This window comes from Phacochoerus africanus, chromosome 8 (genome assembly GCF_016906955.1).
Source record: "Phacochoerus africanus isolate WHEZ1 chromosome 8, ROS_Pafr_v1, whole genome shotgun sequence".
Lineage (NCBI taxonomy): Eukaryota > Metazoa > Chordata > Mammalia > Artiodactyla > Suidae > Phacochoerus > Phacochoerus africanus.
Genome location: NC_062551.1, coordinates 120,141,745 through 120,160,287, shown reverse-complemented (window position 1 = coordinate 120,160,287; position 18,543 = coordinate 120,141,745). Strand labels below are relative to the sequence as shown.

Below are 18,543 nucleotides of genomic sequence, written 5' to 3'. Positions count from 1 at the left end.
ATTTTTTATTTGTGTTGAGAATTCTTAGGATTTACTCTCTTAACGACTTGTATATATAATGTACAGCAGTGTGAATTATATTTTTCACACACGTTACATCCTTAGTACTTATCTTAGAACTGGAACTTGGTACCTTTAGGCTACCATCATCCAATCCCCACCTCCCTTTACCCATTGCCTCTGGTAACCACCAATCTGACCTCTTTTTCTGAGTTTGTATTGAAGTATAATTGACCTATAACACCACGTTAGTTCCTAGTTCACAACACAGTGATGTGACATTTCTATTCATTTCAAAATGATCACCATGATTAAGTCTAGTTACTACCTGTCAGCATACAAAAATATTACATAATTATCACCGATATTTCCCACACTGTACATTTCATACCTCTGACTCATTTTGTTTATAACTACAAGTTTGTACCTCTTAATTTCCCTCACCTATTTCTTGCCTTCCCCCAACTCCCTCCCCTCTGGCAACTACCTATTTGTCTTTTTTATCTATGAGTCTATTTTTTGTTTTGTTATGTTTATTCATTTGTTTTCATTTCTAGATTCCACATATAAATAAAGTCATATGGTATTTGTCTTTATCTGACTTATTTCACTTAGCCCAACACCCTCTAGGTCAATCCATGTTGTCACAAATGGCAAGATTTCATAGTTCTTTAAGGCAGGGCTGATTTTTAGGAGAGATAGAGGCGGGCTGTGGGAAACAGAGGGTGTACCCAAAATCTTCATGTTCTGATAGCCAGGGAAGAAGTAGTAATTTGAAAGGAGCCTGAGTCAGACCTACCTGCTTCAAAGCCAACAGGGCTCATCTTCTCAGTGCAGGACCTTCAGGCTGGGCAGCCCAATGTGGGGCTCGAACCCCTCGCTCCTTGGGGAGAACCTCTGCAATTGTAATTATGCTCACATTTGTCAGTAACCTATGGGGGAAGGGGGATGGGTCTTGATACCACCTCGTCTCCATCCCTCCTACCCACCTTGCAGTGGTTCCTTCTTTACATTGTTAGTTGCAGGAGATCCTTCCTGCTAGCCTTCGGGTTATTCTCATTAATAGTTGCTCTATAGAGTGGTAACTTTGGTGTGTCCGTGGGAGGAGGTGAGCTCAGGTCTAATTCTCCGCCACCTTGGCCACTCCCCTGGACTTTTATATTTGACCAAAGACCCATTTCTTCCTGTTTCCACCTAAATAAGATAACTTATAAATTATATCAAAATAGAAGAAAATATATTAAATAAAAATTGTAGTCAGCCAGTATACTGTAACCCCTTTCACGGGAAATGAAGAGGTGAGGGTGTTTGAGTTTCTGCAGGAATGGGGACTGGCATGCAAACCTCTTCCTGCCCCACTAGCCACAAGCAAGGAATCTGCGGCATCAGGCTCCAGAAGTGCAATGATGGGTCTAGCACACACTGACCCTACGCATGTTAACAGCGGCATCACAGTCAGTCCTCAGCTATGATCAGAATGTGCTATTTTTCATTGTCGGGTGTTGTTTCTAGCTACTCAGCCTATTTAATTTTCCTGTACAGGTGATGCTTTACTTCTACTTACAAAACATTCTGGAAAAAAATTATTGTCAGTAATCCAGTAGTTAGGAACAATTTCCACTTTGTCAATAGGCGAAATGATATTTGAACTACAAATTCCCAAAGTCATAAGTTTGTGCTTCTTTGAATGAGTCCTCTTAAACAAAAATTATTTTTAAAGATAATAATTAAATCATGCTCAATAAGAGAATATAAACTTTGGCTTGGGCATCCCTCTGCTGAATGACCTCTTGCCATATCCTTCCCCCAGAGTAGGAGTCATTCCTTCATAAAGTCACAAAAGATACTTTTTGAGCTTCTGAACTTTTCCTCCTCTTCCTTGTGCTGGATGTAGATGGATGGGTGGGTGGAGAGTTATCAATCTTTTTTTTTTTTTGTCTTTTTAGGGCTGCACCCCTGGCATATGGAGGTTCTCAGGCTAAAGGTCGAATCGGAGCTGTAGCTGTCAGCCTACACCACAGTCACAGCAAACACCAGATGGAGCCAAGCCTATGACCCACACCACAGCTCATGGCAACGCAGGATCCTTAACCCACTGAGCGAGGCCAGGACTTGAACCCATGTCCTCATGGCTACTAGCTGCGTTTGTTAACCGCTGAGCCATGATAGAAACTCCTGATTGAACTAAATTTTAGTTTTAGTTGATGAATCCTTCTCATGACCCCAGGTAAGTTCCCTAAGGGGGTCAGGATCATGACTCTTCTTTTCCCAGCTGAATCCCCAGCCCCCAACACATGGTTATGGTCCCTCTACAACAGGTCTTCAGTGCATATCTGTGTTTAGAGGTGGTATTCATTTCCTAGGGCCACCGTAACAAATTGCCACAAACCTAGTGCCCTAAAGCAACAGAAACTTCTTCTCCTGTAGCTCTGGATACCAGAAATCTAACCACAGCATCAATGGGCCAGAATCCAGGAGCCAAACTCTCTCCAGAGGCTCTACAGGAGAGTGTGTTCCTTGCCACTTCCCAGCTTCTGGTGGCTGCAGGCATTCCTTGGTTTGTAGTCATATCACTCCAATCTCTCTGTCTTCCTGACACCTTCTCTTCTGCATTCATCCAATCTCCCTCTGTCCTCTTATAATATGACATTTGTGATCCGATTTAGGGCACAGTTAGATAATCCAGAATAATCTCTCCATGTCTAGACCCTTAAGACCATTCACATCTGCAAAAACCTGTCTTTATAAAGTAACATTCATGAGTTCCAGTGATTAGGACCTGATCTCTTTGGGTGACCATTATTCAGGCATCTACAGTGGCATCTCAAGGGACATGAGCACAGAAGGGAGCTGTGGATGATGAGGCTGCTGGAATCCCAGAAACCAGGTCTCTTGACTTCCAGTTGCTGCTCTTCTTCCCTGTGCTATGTTGAAGGATGGACTTAGAAGAAGACAACACTGGGTCTTCAGCCGTTCAAGGCCCTGTGAACCTTCTTCTCTATCATGAAATCCCTCAGTCAGTTGTGGGTTTTTTTTCATCTTTTTTTAGGGCTGCACCAGCAGCATGTGGAGGTTATCAGGCTAGGGGTTGAATCGGAGCTGCAGCTGCCAGTGTACACCACAGCCACAGCAATGCAGGATCCAAGCCGCATCTGCAACCTACACCACAGCTCACAGCAATGCTGGATCCTCAACCCACTGAGGGAGGCCAGGGATTGAACCTGCATCCTCATGGATACCAGTTGGGTGTATTAACAGCTGAGCCATGATGGGAATTCCAGTTATTTTTTAAATATAAAGGAAAAACCTTAAGAGTCTAAGAAACCAAAACCCAGGTATCTCTAAAAGAAAGGTATTTGCCTTTTTTTTTTTTTTGCTTTACCAGCAGGTTTGTAATCTCAACCCAAATTAAGAAATAGGCACAAGGAGTTCCCACCATGGTGCAAAGGAAACAAAACCGACTAGGAACAATGAGGTTGCAGGTTCAATCCCTGGCCTTGGAATGGATTTACAATGGATTCACAATGAGATCCTGCTGAGTAGCATTGAGAACTATGTCTAGATACTTATATCGAAACAGAACAAAGGGTGGAAAAAAAATGTATACATGTAAGTGTAACTTGGTTCCCATGCTGTACAGTGGAAAAACAAACAAACAAACAAACAAAAAAGACAAAAACACTAGAGGCAGCCAGACTGAGTGACGACAAGGAGAAGGGACATTAGCATTAGAAAAAAAAATCAAATTCACTAAAAACTACTAAACCAATTCCCAATAAAAAGAAACCCTCTTTACCTAGCTGGAACCAAGAAATGAGCTGACCTTGGTTGCTTCCTCTGAGAATTTTTTAATCCCTAAAATAAAATTAACATTATATTTATTCAGGCATTTCCTTCCAGATGTGACCTTTTATTCTAAAGCAATAAATCTCAGCAGAGCACCAGGGGCCCCTGGAAGGGCAACAAAGTATTTGTTCACTAAATGGTAAAAAAAAAAAAAAAAAAAAAAAAACCTTTCCTTTTGCTTGCATATCATGATCCCGCGTGATACAGATATTCCATGTTCATATTCAGTGCTGAAGCTTGCACAAACCACCAAACCACATGAGGAAAATTACATGTTATTTAGAACTGTAAGGAAGTAAGCATTAATACCCTCTGCACCCTTTTCAATAAAGTGGTTAAATAAACTCAATTGTCTGTACTATACAGACCTAACTCTTGCAAGATACAGACTCCTGGGGTGCTCACATTTATCATGTTATTATTTGACAAACATCTGCTTGAAAGAGCTCCCTGTCTCTCAGTGAGTGGGGATGCAGAAGGGGGAGCAGAGTCACAGAAGCTTGTGGGGCGAATATATTATCTTTGGCTCTTCAGACTATATAATTGCATCCAGTCTTCTTTTTTTTTTTTTTTTTTTTTTTGCTTTTTGGGGCCACACCTGCGGCATATGCAAGTTTAAGTTCTAAGGCCAGGGGTCAAATCAGAGCTACACCTGCCAGCCTACACTGCAGCTCATCACAATGCAGAGCCCCGACCCACTGAGCAATGCCAGGGATTGAACCCATGTCCTCATGATATTAGCCAGAGTCGTTTCCACTGCGCCATGACAGAAACTCCTGCATCCAGTCTTTATTTATTTATTTATTTAGTCTTTCTCTCTTTTTATGTCCAAGCCTGTGGCATATGGAGGTTCCCAGGCTAGAGGTCCAATCAGAGCTGTAGCCGCCAGCCTATGCCAGAGCCACAGCAACGTGGGATCCGAGCCGCGTCTGCAACCTACACCACAGCTCACAGCAACATCGGATCCTTAACCCACTGAGGCCAGGGATTGAACCTGCATCCTCATGGATGCCAGCCAGGTTCGTTAACCGCTGAGCCACAATGGGAACTCCTGCATCCAGTCTTTAAATCACACCTGCCCAGATTTAGGGACACAGAGTCACAGAGGTTCAGAAAGTGAGGCACAGAGAGAATTGGTGACCCGCTGATCTTTGACACTGCCCCCCGCCCCCTGAAATACCTGCTGCAATGGTTGATTTCTCCCTGATTTCCAAAGAAAAGGTTCTTCACGGGGAGCCATGCAGCCCTGGGTTGAGGGTCTCTGCAGAGGGCTCAGCCACCACCTGGCCATCTGCCCCTTGAGCGAGGCTCTAGTTGTTGAGAGCCCCTCACAGCGCCTTCCCTTCTGGACACCTGAGCTTCCAATGACCTACACTTGAGTGTCAAGAACAACACTTTTCATCCTGAGGTTCTCTGCAGACAAAGTTTTATTTTGTTTTGGTGACTGTAAATTTTTGGAGAAAATGAATTTTTATATGAGAGACAAGTGAGTGAGCTGCAGAATAGTTTAGATTTTTAAAATGCTACTCTAATTTTTTGCTTCGACATCACAAAGGAGCAAAACAAAGCACACGGGTAAGGTAATATACATGAGGTTATTGGTAAATCATACTGCCACAAAGACCCGATGCTGGCTTAACTGGGAATTAGAAAGAGCACATGGTCCGTTCTTCTCGCTCCATTAACCAAAACAGAAACTCCAAGGGCCTGGAAGCCGTTCTGAGCCAGGGTCCTTCTGATATACCTCTGAGAAGAGGTTTTGCTGATGCAGAAGGAGGAGAGCCCGCGGGGTTAAGATCCTACACCCAGGAGAAAAAAAACTTTCCAGTTATGGCATTAAACTCTATTTATTTAATATTTGAAACATGGTGTACATTTATGAATTTGTATAAACATTTAGTACATCTAAAATCCACAACTGATAAACAACCTGTGCTTTCTTTTGTGTACAACTTTGGAGTTTACATCTGGATATTTTGGTGTTGTGGAGAGACCCAGTCTGTGAACCTAATCAGACTGCCTCATGACCATACTAATTGTGACAGAAGTGACTGGCTCCTTAAAAGGGCTCTTCCTTGCACAGAAAAGGTGTCACACTTCGGAACTACTAAATCAGGTGTCAAGGAAACAAGAGAAACACAGCTGACACGATGAAGAAAGTACGTGAAGGAGACTCTGAGATCCATGTCAGTGTACCGCTGGTGACACAAGCCATGCCGGTGACACCTAGACATGGGTGCCCCTTTCAGAACCTTTGGGTGTTAAGAGTCTCCTCACCTCCCACTGCAGGGGTTCCTTCCAGCAGGAGCTCATGCCCTGTGCAGGTACACAGTCACCATAGGGGTCACAGCTGCAACTCCGAGGTGCCCACCAGGCCCAGGGCCCTGGCCTCTTCCGGAGTCAAGCCACTCTTCAGGGTCCTTCGAACTGCAGTGGCGCCGGCAGATCAGCATCAAAGGGGTGAGAAGAGAAGGCAAAATTAGCAGCCGGGCGTAAGGTAATCAGTCCCCTTCCCCAGAGGACTCCCAGCGGGGTCAGCGCTCAAGGACAGGCAGCTCCATCCTGCTCTTGCGAAAGGGCCCTGCCTGGCTGGCTGGCTCCCAGCGCAGGAAAAGTCTAGCAGCTTCCAAAGGCTAACCTGAAGATGACACAAGTGCTGACCTGGAAAGCCAGGCAGAGCGGGGAACCTCGTAAGAGGGGTGAGGGGAGGAGATGCCCCCCCTTAGGAGGTGTTTGAGAAATGGTACAAACTGTGAAATGCAGGTGGCTTGTTGAGAACTCAGCCCTGCCCAGCATAAGGAACAGATCAGAGCAGTGAAAGGAATTATAGAGCACAGGAAAATTCAAGTTCCAAGGATGCAAATTAGGTAAAATAATCCCACACTCCTGCAGAGACATCTCCTGTAAAGGACCCCCTGAGCAAGGTGCTAACAGCACCGGCACGAGGGGCACATGTCAGGGTGAGTTCTCCACCAGCATCAAAGTCACAGCCTCAGCTCATCAAAGGGTCTCTACAGAGAATAACCTGTGACACGTTGTGGACTGGATGCCAAGGAGCAAACTGCTAAACTCCTGAGTGGATCTTGTGGATGTTCTCTGTGAAACATACAAGGCTCAAGAAGGACCAGGGACCCCGGCCCCCCCTGAAGTTTACAACCAGCAGCTGGAAGAACACTTGTATTTAACTGAATTAGAATTGGCTTATGTTAGCCTGACATTATGGGTTTTCCGTTGTTTGTTGGTGTTGATCAATTTCCATGTCAAAACAAAGTCTGGATAAGGCTGAAGGACAAGGCAGCTGCTCCTTCCAAGACCGGCCCTTTCATTTGAAAGGCTGCCTAATTACACGTTCCTTAATTGATAAATTGTATTTGGCCTATTCTGTATGGAGGTCATACAGAGTTTGGGGTATTTGTTCTATTTTCAGAAGAGATGTGTTACAGATCACCCAGCCACCCTAAATCCTCAGTCAGCCTGAGTCCCTGAGATCATCAAGGAAGGCCCTTGATCAGAGTGTGGAGAAGTAAAGCTTACCCTTAGTATTTTCCCACATTCCTTGCCAGGCCTAAATCCCCACACTCCCTCTATGACAAGGGGGCTATTCCCCTGAGGGCCCCCAGGAAGCAAGGGCCTCACCTCATGTGGCTATAGGCAACACCCATATTCAATGCCTCTTCTAGGCAAAAGCCCACTTAACCCACAGATAAAGGATCTGAAAGAGCCATGTCTATGGTAGAACAAATAGCGGCTAGTATATACTAAGAAAAAACTTTCTACTCTCCCAGGAATCAGCACTTTGTTTTTTGTGTGTGTCTTTTTAGGGCTGCACATGGAAGTTCTCAGGCTAGGGGTCAGATCAGAGCTATAGCCACTGGCCTACACCACAGCCACAGCAATGCCAGATCTGAGCTGCATCTGCTCCATAGCTCACTGCAATACTGGATCCTTAACCCATTGAGCAAGTCCAGGGATCGAACCTGTGTCCTCATGGATGCTAGTCAGATTGATTTCCACTGTCCTATGATGGGAATTAGCACTTTGAACAGGAGCTGACAACCTAATCCATCAATCTGTCGTCAAGAAATACTTCATGGAGACCCTACGGTGTGCTCAGCACTTCAACTCAAAGAATGGACACACGGAAGATTCACAGACATTAAGGATGGGCTCTTATAGAGGCACCAAGCTCTGTGGTGAGGGATACCCTCAGATCATGCCACTGCACCCTACTGTATTTTCAAGCCCATAGCCCCCTGTCTGCAGCTGTTTCTGAGCTAGCTCACCCTCCCCCACCGCCGGCCCCTTGGGCTCCAGACTGAGTATCTAACTCATCCAGACAAAATGTTTGGCTCCAGAGCCTTGGCTGGAGGCAGATTACATTTAACTTGAGTAATGGAATTCGTTCTATGGGGCAGCAATAAAAATCCTAGTTTGTAACACCCTTTATGTTCTTTAAACACTCCTTCAAGTGTTTGTTAAAGAAAGATAACAATTTTCATGGCAGAAAACGAGATGAAATATTTCTCATTCTTGACAAGGACTGTTAAGAACTTTTTTCCAAGGAAAAAAAAAAATCTGCCTATAGAAGTCCATGCTGCACCAGCAGGACTTCTTGTGTCTCCTGAGCATCAGGAGGTGGCACAAACGCATGGCTCTGAGCCGTAGCTTTGTGCCTTCAGGTAAACGTGATTGGCCAAATGACCAGAGAAGACTCCACAAACTGGTGGGCATTGAAAGATGCCTATTTATTTATTTATTGAGGGCTGCACATGTGGCATATGTAAGTTCCCAGGCTAGGGGTTGAGACAGAGCTACAGCTGCCGGCCTACGCCACAGCAATGCTGGATCCGAGCCACATCTGTCACCTACACAGCAGTTTGCAGCAATGCCGAATCCTTAACCCACTGAGGGAGGCCAGGGATCAAACCCACATCCTCATGGATACTAGTAAGGTTCTTAACCAATGAGCCACTACAGGAACTCCCAAAAGATGCCTCTTTCATAGTTGTGCTCTTATGTTTGCTTTAGTTCTATCACTGCTGTGCTCAGTTCATGTAAATACTTGAGTAAAAACCCTGACACCTTATAGCACGTGAAATAATCTCCTGATGCATATGGGTGTCAGGCCAGCCTACCTGGGACTGGCCCAGAGAACAGAATAAAGCTTATTGGTGCTGTTGTATCAGCCTTGCTGCCCTCAGCCTCACGGGTAGTTTTTTTTTTTTTTTTTGTCTTTTTGCCATTTCTTGGGCTACTCCCGAGGCATATGGAGGTTCCCAGGCTAGGGGATGAATTGGAGCTGTAGCCACTGGCCTATGCCAGAGCCACAGCAACGCAGGATCCAAGCCGCGTCTGCAACCTACACCACAGCTCACCGCAACGCTGGATCCTTAACCCACTGAGCAAGGCCAGGAATCGAACCCGAAACCTCATGGTTCCTAATCTGATTCATTAACCACTGCGCCACGAGGGGAACTCCACACGGGCAGTTTTGATGCATTCGATCCTTGGGGACCCTCCTGCGCTCTGCTGCTTGGGCTTTTCTCTGCTGTGGGGAAAAGCCAGTAGAAGTGACATTCCTTTTGCATGTCAGATGAGTCCCTGCTAGACAGGTATTCATAGAAAAGTCTGCCCCATTTAGGGAATCCTACTTTCTGTGGGCTGCCATGACAATTCAGATAAATTCTCTCAGAAATATATTAACCGTACAAAAGACCCTTAATAATTTGACTCCTTTCTTGGTTAAAGACTCAGAGTTAATTCACATGACCATTCAAAAGAAGGTGTGAAATGAAGGTAATCCACTGAAATTGGTTTTATATCCCGATCCAAGTCATGGACAGAAAGGGCTTCCTCTGGTGCCTTCTTATTCATCTACCTGCTGGTTAGTTAACTCATTCATTCAACATTGTTATGTGAGCCTCCACCCTGAGCTAAGTGTCCCATCAAGAAGGCTTGACAGGGACACTGTGTGAGGGGACAGCACAGGGCAGCAGATCCTGTCTGCACAGGGCATTAGTTCTCACTCAGAAACTTTCCAGAAAGCAAGAAGAGGCTGAGGACATATGATGATGAGGGGACAAACACACAGGGGCTGGCAGGATATGGAACATGCACAACAGAAACGAGTCTTCCATCAGATAGGAGGCTTCTCAAGTGCTGCCGGGGAGTGGTGTTACATCTGATAAGATAAGTCTGGGCACCTCTCCACTCCGCCTTCCTGTTTCCCATTTGAAGCTCCCCAGCCTGTCACATGTGGCTGTCTCCCCTCCCGGCAGCTGCTTAACAGAGAGCAGCCATGGAAATGTTTATCCCTGTCTGCCTCAAAGCCCTTCCATAGACGGCATGGGTCACTTCACTGGCACCAGCAGCCACTTGATGCCCCAGGCACTTGTGACAGCTCTCACGAAGCCTCAGTGCCCACAAGCGGATCTGATATGGGGGCGCCTCTGCTGTCCACATGCAGCACAGGTGGGTCTGGAACAATCATAAGTTCTTTCTCTCTCTTTATTTTCCCCCCTTCCCTTAAGTTGAAAAATTTTTTTAGATCCTACAACATGCTCTCAGGTGACTCTGCTAAGGTGAGTTGAAGCTTAGAATAATGGTGACTGTAGTTGGCATTTTCTGAGCACTGCCATGGATCATTTCAGACAATTTTTGTGGAGACCCTTTGAGATGAGGGCTATGAGCATCTCCCCTGTTAGTGAGCAACCTCACAAGATCAAGTCCACCCATTAAGTGGGAGAGAAGGACGTGAGCCAGGACGTTTGAATCACAGCCCACCCTGGAAAAGAGCTGTGCCCTGACGAGCCGGGCAGCACATGTTCTGACAATCTTTCACACTGATGGCAAATGAACCGAGTTTTCCTTTCATATGACAGAAATCCACATATGTGCTCTTTCACCTCTGGATCACTGACAGATTTTTTTTTTTCATTTTTTGCACATAATGTCAAGCAACTTGGAAGTAAACAGTTGGGTTTTTGGTTGGTTTTTTTGGTGCCTTTTTTTTTTTTTGGCAACCCTAAGATTCTACAGATTTTTCCACTGAGTATACTGAGCACAGTGCATTAAGGATGACAGGGACTCATATCAGAACTTGAAACATGTCTTAAGTGTTTGTGTCTTGGGGTCAGGAGGTAATGGCCCTGCAGCTATTCAAAGCTGTCCATTTACACAACCCTTGTTCCTGGAGGGACCTGTCTGCTTACTGGAGAAAAGCAGCTAGTCCAGTCATTCCCCTTTGGACTTAAATACAGGGAGTTGCTTTCCAGTGTATTGCTCTTAGTGATTAAATCTTAAACCTTGTGGGGGTTTGGGTGTCTTGTTTTAGTCAGTGTTGATTATTTAACCATTGAGATATTTTTATTATTTCCACCCTCCATCTTTTTTTAAAAATTTTTTTAAATTTTTGGTTTTTTAGGGCCGCACCTGTGGCATGTGGAGGTCCCCAGGCTAGGGGTCCAATTGGAACTGTAGCCACCTGCCTACACCACAGCCACTGCAACTCGGGATCCAAGCCACATCTTTGACCTACACCACAGCTCATGGCAACGCCAGATCCTTACCCACTGAGTGAGGCCAGGGATCAAACCTGCATCCTCATGGATGCTACTCGGGTTCGCTAATCACTGAGCCATGATGGGAACTCCACCCTCCATCTTTTTTTTTTTTAAATCACATAAAATCCTGTCCATTAAAAAACAGAGATTTCCAAAATTGATGACATTCTAAAAAATAAAATGTGTCAAGGTCATGAAATGTCCTCCACAAATTGGAGGAGACTAAGAGTCATGATGACTCAGTGCAATGTGGGACCTGAGTGGCATCATGGAACACAAAAAGGGGGAAAACTGGTGAAATCTGACTCAAGCCCACAGTGGAGTTAACAGCTGAGTTAATTTTTTGACACACTGTCCTACAGAGTGCCAAGTATTAACATCAGGGGGAACTGGGTGAAGGATAGAAGGCAACTCTTTGTGCTATTTTTATAACTTTGTTGTTAAGTCTAAAATGCTCTCAAAATAAAAAATTAAGAAAATAAAACTTGGAGTAACACCAACAAGAAGCCAAGATTCACAAAGTTACTTGAGTTAAACTCAGCTTCTTAGACTCAGCCTGGTCTCTAGGAGAGGGTCCCACACTACACTGTAACCTCCCCAAGAGATTCAGATGGCCAGCCAGGCTCGGCATCCCTGACTTAAATTACTGCCATTGGATAAGATGCAGGGACAGGGGGACCCTCAGGAAGGCGATGACCTTTGTGTGACAGGATTGAAGTCTCCGAGTTCTGGCTGACCCAGAATTAAGTTCCCTCATGCTGAGATGGCTCTTAGCAATACTTCTTAAATCCGGCACTTTCTATAGCCACTGATCTGGCCATAGCCTTGGCTGTGCAGAGCCCCTAACCCACTTCCTGCCTACATCTGTGGCTATGCTCACAGCCAATAATCTCTTTGGTTCTGAGGTAGGCACTGAACAGAAAGCAATTAGTTAAAATGCAAAGGCAGACTGCCTCATATGAGTCATGCTGTGGGGGAGGACATGGAAAGGATAGAGTCTGGCCTGGGAGGAAAGAAATGAAACCATTCTCTCCATGGCTTGCTGGGATCAGAGTTTTCAGGACAGAACTGCCTTCCCCCTTTTCAGGTGAGGTCCAGCTCATCAGCTTTTCATCTGAGATGTCACAACAACACAATACTAGACAAATATAATGCTGACAATCCAGACTTCTATGCACAGAGGTAAGCCATGAAACCAGCAGCCTGAGGGTAAAAAGAAAGGCAAAGATGGGGTCTAGCCTATGAACTGTAGAAGGCTAAGTGAGGTGGACCGTGATGGGCAGGGAGTGAGATGGGTGATGGTTGCAAGGTAATGTTGGGTAGGTGTGCTTTCTGTGCACGGGCTCTTGTGTGGCTTCCGGTGGCAGCCCCTAAACACTTGCAGGCAGCTTCATATTCCTACCAGGTCTGGGACCCCTGGGCAGCATCATGACAGAGCCTAAAAGGGAATAAGGGTGGTGAGAACCTGTCATAGTTGCCTCACTTGACCCTTCCAACCATCCTGGGAGGCTGGCATGACCATCCTCACTCTATTGAAGGAGATGGAGGCTCAGTGAGACCAAGTCATTTACACGGGAACCCGACTCCTCTGTTGTATGAATGTGCTGATTCCCAAGCATGGAAACTGGTTCCATGTGAACTTGGCAGCAAAGGCAATGAGCTCCTCTAACCTCCTGTCAGTAAGGTGCTTGGCCCTGTCCAAAGCTCCCTTACGAGAACCCTCAGCTTTGCTCTCAGAACAGTTCTTGGACATGGGAAAAACAGATTCTCACTCCTTTCTTTTACTGATCCTCCCTTCTCTTAAACCTCCCCACTCTGGGCCGAATGGGCACCTGGCATAGAGACAGACATAGTGGAGCACACGAAGGCCAGCCTCCGTTTTCAATGTGCTAGTTCCCAACAGGGGAGGCTGATCTGTCTGAAATCAAAACAACCAGCCATCCAGTGCAGTGAAACCCTTCTGAGCTCTTCCTCAGAGCTTGTGGAAGCTCTCTTCCCCTCTCTAACCCCAAGGCTTCTCCCTGAGCTTCTTGCCACATCTTGGCACTGGCTCCGTTCTACTCTGGAGCATGGGGCTGCTTCTACCCCTGTGGACTTGGCTGTGAGGCCTATACACCCTTATTTGGGACCTGCCTCCAGGGCCCAGGTGATTGGGGTCTGTTCTGATAGCACATGCTCCCATTTGAGCCTCATTATGGCTCCCAGCCCACCCCTGGCAAACTCCTTCAAAGTCCCTCTCCTGTGTCCATCCTCCCATTCCTGCCTCCAAGATCCTCCCAATTCAGAGCACAGGCTGCAAATGCCTTCCTCACTTCCCCATCTTCCTTTTCTTTCCTTTTTTCTTTTTCTTTTTTCTTTTTTTTCTTTTTGTCTTTTTGCCTTTTTCTAGGGCCGCTCTCACGGCACATGGAGGTTCCCAGTCTAGGTATCTAATCGGAGCTATAAACACTGGCCTATGCCAGAGCCACAGCAACCTGCGACCTATACCACATCTCATGGCAATGCTGGATCCTTAACCCACTGAGCAAGGCCAGGGATCGAACCTGCAACCTCATGGTTCCTAGTCGGATTTGTTAACCACTGAGCCATGATGGGAACTCCGCTCCATCTTCCTTTTCTAGTGAATAGGGCTTGAAACCCACCACAGGCTTAAAATTGGCATGGTGAATCAGAGAGCCTCAGTCAGCTCCATCCCGTTATGATCACTCTACTCCTGCAGTCTGGACTGGGCTCTGATGGTGGCAGCACTTCTCCCAAGAGGCACAAGCCCTTAAGCTGCTCTCTACACTGCAATCTACTTTAAAGAGAGACTTCTGCTTCTCTCTTGGACTTCTATTTATCTTTCTGTCCTGTGTCCTTACACATGGGTAGTTGCCCTCAGCTGTCTTTAGAGAAGGGATTGGTCCAGCTTTACTGAGCTCTAAGAATAGGCATTCCCATTGTGGCTGAGCAGTTAACACACCTGACTAGTATCCATGAGGACATGGGTTCAATCCCTGGCCTTGCTCAGTGGCTTAAGGATCTGGCATTGCCATGAGCTGTGGTGTAGGTCACAGATGCGGCTCAGATTCCACGTTGCTGTGGCTGTGGCTTATACCGGCAGCTACAGCTCCAATTTGACCCCTTGCCTGCAAACTTCCATATGCCCTTAAAAAAAAAAAGGAAAAAAAATCCCCCCCCAAAAAAAATAATTAGGTGCTGAGTCAATAGTAATGATGTTGAGAAGACAAAGTTTTGATTGAGAAACTTTGGTCCTTTGCACTAACCTCTTATTTTCCTGTATTCTAAGAGCATTAATTTCAAAGCCTCTGGCCCATTCCATTGTTTGCTAGCCCTTCTAAAAGAATATAAAATTGGTTAGTAGGGAAGAACTATTTAAATAACATCCATGGAAATTGTCCTTAATGGAATTTGTGGGAAAATTCCTGGGCATTTTCAGGTACTATTTTGGAAAATTAGAGACAACTGAATGAAGTTGAATACTGATCAGATCCAGGGCTGAATTGAATATTTTGCAAGGCATATCTCTGGTTTTCCCTAAAGGAGATTCAATAATTTGTCAGATTCACGCTTTCTCATTCTCCAAGGAATTCTACTTAATGGATCATATGACAACATTCCTCAATATTCCATAAAATAAGATTTTAGTTATATCAGATCAATGTGAAATATGTCGCATACTCTTCAAGAGGAACGTTGAAGCTTCATGAGAGATGGGCTGAGAGTCAGAGCTCGAAATCAAGTCAGAGTTCTTTTTGTTTGTTTCTTCTTCTCCTTTATCGGCTGCTCCTGCAACATATAGAAGTTCCTGGGCCAGAGATTGAATGGGAGCTGAAGCTGCAACCTACGCCACAAGCTGCAGCAGTGCCGGATCCTAAGTCCTCTATGCCACAGTGAGAACTTTCCAAGTCAGAGGTCTGTGTTCCTTCCTCAGCAGCCCCTAGATTCAGCCTTCTGCCCTTTCCCACTGAGAAACTGTTCTTGGAAGGTAACCAACATTGTGCTCTTAAGACACTGCTGGATAACTTGTGCGTCACCCCAAAGTGATCACATTTTTACAGAAATATAACCTGAGCCCCAAACTCCCTGGTCATGTCATAAGTGAGTTTCCTTTGGAGAGAAGCACAGCAGGAGATGGGCATCCAGCCTTCCCCAGCCTCACAAGGCCTGCCCCCACCCCCAAGAAAGAGAAAAAGGCAAACTTGAGTCCCTAGTCCTCCGTTCTCTCATGGCAAACTAATGGCCTCAGGCAGACAGCCAGCCTGGTGGAGACCCTCTTCCAAAGATGGGTCCCAGAGAAAGGAACACAGGGGAGGGGCCCGGTTTTCTCCCCAAGCCCCAGGCCTAGTCCTGCAGAATCATACCAGGAAGGAGACCTCAGATGCTGGGCAGCTGCAGGGTTTTCTTGGGAAGGCCAACATCCAGGAGGCCTAAGAGAACCAAAGCCCTGGGACAAAATACTTGCCCCAATATGATGAAAAGAGAAACCAAAACAAGAAAAAAAAAAAGACACCCAAGAGCTTGGAGAATGCTCCCCTCGGACTTCTCCAACTCAAAAGCCTTGGCTGGAACCTGGGGGAGCATATGAATCTGCCTCCTGTCAACATTTCACAGGCCAGAAATCGACTGGACGATTGGAAACATTTTGCTTAATGGGACCCTGATGGCGCCAGCTGGGAAAGCAGCAGACCTGGGCCTGGGAACCTGTGAATCAATAATGGTGCCCTTCACGGGGTCCCAACCAGCTGCCTATTTCAGGCTTGAAGCAGGATGTTGGGTGGGTGCAGGCCCAGCCATTGGCATCAAACATGAAAGCAGACTTTAATTATCTCGGAGGATTCTTGAGTGGCTTGTGGGTCGTAAATTTCTAGGTTATGGGATGGATTCTGTTTGGTTTTCTGCAAGGGCTGGACCATTACTGTCTTTAGCCAAATGAGTTATAATCCAAATATGCCAGTTATTCATCCCCACCATTAAACAATCAAATCAAATGCAGCACTGTTTCAGGGTGAGGCCCCCCACCCGACATGTCATGTCAATTTTGCAAATCATTTTTCTTCTCATTCCTTTAACTTCTTGTGAAAAGCCAAGTTTACCATCCCTTTATAACAGAAATCAAAGTAACTTCCCCCCTCTTAAATTTCTGTTGATGGGGCCATTACTAATAAATTAAACCTGTCACAGATAAACACTTACATCCATGCAGTGCTGTGTTTGTTGTAGTAACTGCATCGCAGGACAAAATGTGTCTGGCTAAATACAAGGAATATAGGGCTGTTTTGCATAAGATTGGAATGGAAATGATACCACAGGAAATTATTTTATGTCAACCACGAAAACAGGCGAAATTTCTCCCCAGCCAGACAGAAGAGGAAAATTAATTATGACTGTGCTATTGTTCCCAGTGACATGATGTGTCTCTCTAAGAATCTGCTTCTCTCTGGACCAGAGGGAAGGGCCAACACTCTTAGCCATGACCAATGTGCAACTTATAGGAGCAGTACCTACTCTGGGCCTCTGGGGACCGGCCAGGCCACTGCCTCGTGCAGTCTCCTTTTCTGAGGTCCCTGGCCCAAACCTGCTCTCCCTTCTTGAGGGTACCCCTTGGCCCAGCATCCCTTCTCTACCTCTCCTTTGTGGTTCCACCACCCTCCATATGTCTTTCCCAGTTCCTCCCAGTGGAGACTCTTGAGCTGAGGTTTCTCACCGTGGGAAGACCCGGAATTAACTGGTGCAAAGTTTCTGCCATTTGGTCACAAGTATATTGATGTCAAGAAGAGAAAGACAATAAAGGGCAAATGCTGAAGATAATCTACGTAAGACCTCAAAAAGCCTTTCATACGTTTCACGTTAAAAAAAACTAGTTAAGAAAGACATTTCTTATCATGAAAAGAGCAAAAGAAAAATAGGTAAATGATACGGACAAGACATACACAAAAGAAGAGATGCAAATCATAAGATCAACCTTCCTGGCGTGCAGGGAAAAGTAAGTTGAAACCATAAGGAGACTATTTCCCTCCAGGCAGGCCAAAAAGGAAGTGCTGGCCTGGCCTGGAGCATGCAGTGTGGACCAAGTGTGAGTTAGTCCCACTCCTTTGGAGGAGAGCCTGCTCCCCTAAGCTGTGTATACCTGGGGACCCTACAATTCCATTCCTGGCTTATACCCCAGAACCATCTCTCCATCTCATTCCCTGGGGATCGTATTAAAATCAGTTGCCCTGGAGAGGGTCCCATGAATATGCATGTCTAGCCAGCCCCCAGGAGATGCCCATTTTGTCTGAGGAACACCCTTAAGTAACAAGTCCTTAGTCAAGTTCTTACATGGGTGCACTAAGAGAATGACAGAGAATTCAGAGCAGCACCAGGAAATAGTGACATGTTGGAAAAAATAAATGTAAAGATCTTAGATATTGACGTTGAAGTCCACAAACATTCCTGAAGATGTAAAAAGCCTGAATGAGTTTTCCCTTTAAAAAAAAAATGAAGGGGGGAGTTCCCGTCGTGGCGCAGTGGTTAACGAATCTGACTAGGAACCATGAGGTTGCGGGTTCAGTCCCTGCCCTTGCTTAGTGGGTTAACGATCTGGTGTTGCCGTGAGCTGTGGTGTAGGTTGCAGACGCGGCTAGGATCCTGCGTTGCTGTGGCTCTGGCGTAGGCCGGTGGCTACAGCTCCGATTAGACCCCTAGCCTGGGAACCTCCATATGCCGAGGAAGTGGCCCAAAGAAATAGCAAAAAGACAAAAAAAAAAAAAAAAAAAGAAGGGAATGTGGCAGACGGCACCCAAAGTGGAGTGAGAGTTCTTCTCCTGATGCTACTCATCACCTGAGGGGCACAGGCAGGCCCCACCCCAGAGGCTCTGAGGTCATCGGCTTGGGTACAGCCCAGACACCCCGCATTTTTAAAGCTGTGCAGAAGGTTCTGATGGGCAGCCATGGTTGAGAGCCATGGCTGAAGTGCATACCAGCAGGACGGACCTAATCTAGGAGTATCACAAAAACAGACTCTTAGCCACCCACCTCACTGAATGAAAATCATACCCCCCACCCTGCAAGTTCTGTGGTTTGAGAAGTTCTGCTTCTCCCGGATGGAGCTGTCAAGTGGTATTTTCCTTCCTGGGGAAAAATTCCTATTAGA

At 45.9% G+C, this 18,543-nt stretch overlaps 1 protein-coding gene across 6 annotated transcripts in view; it reads right to left on the bottom strand.

Annotated features, from left to right (window-relative positions):
- Positions 1 to 5,677: 5,677 nt before the first annotated feature.
- The window catches only part of FHOD3 (formin homology 2 domain containing 3), a 556,170-nt gene continuing 543,304 nt past the window's right edge, over positions 5,678 to 18,543 (bottom strand). For all 6 annotated transcript variants that reach the window (XM_047794147.1, XM_047794143.1, XM_047794144.1 and 3 more), the window contains one exon: positions 5,678 to 6,273. In XM_047794147.1, coding sequence (XP_047650103.1) covers positions 6,191 to 6,273 — 83 coding nt within the window. In that variant the 3' untranslated portion in view covers positions 5,678 to 6,190. The remainder of the gene's footprint in view (positions 6,274 to 18,543) is intronic.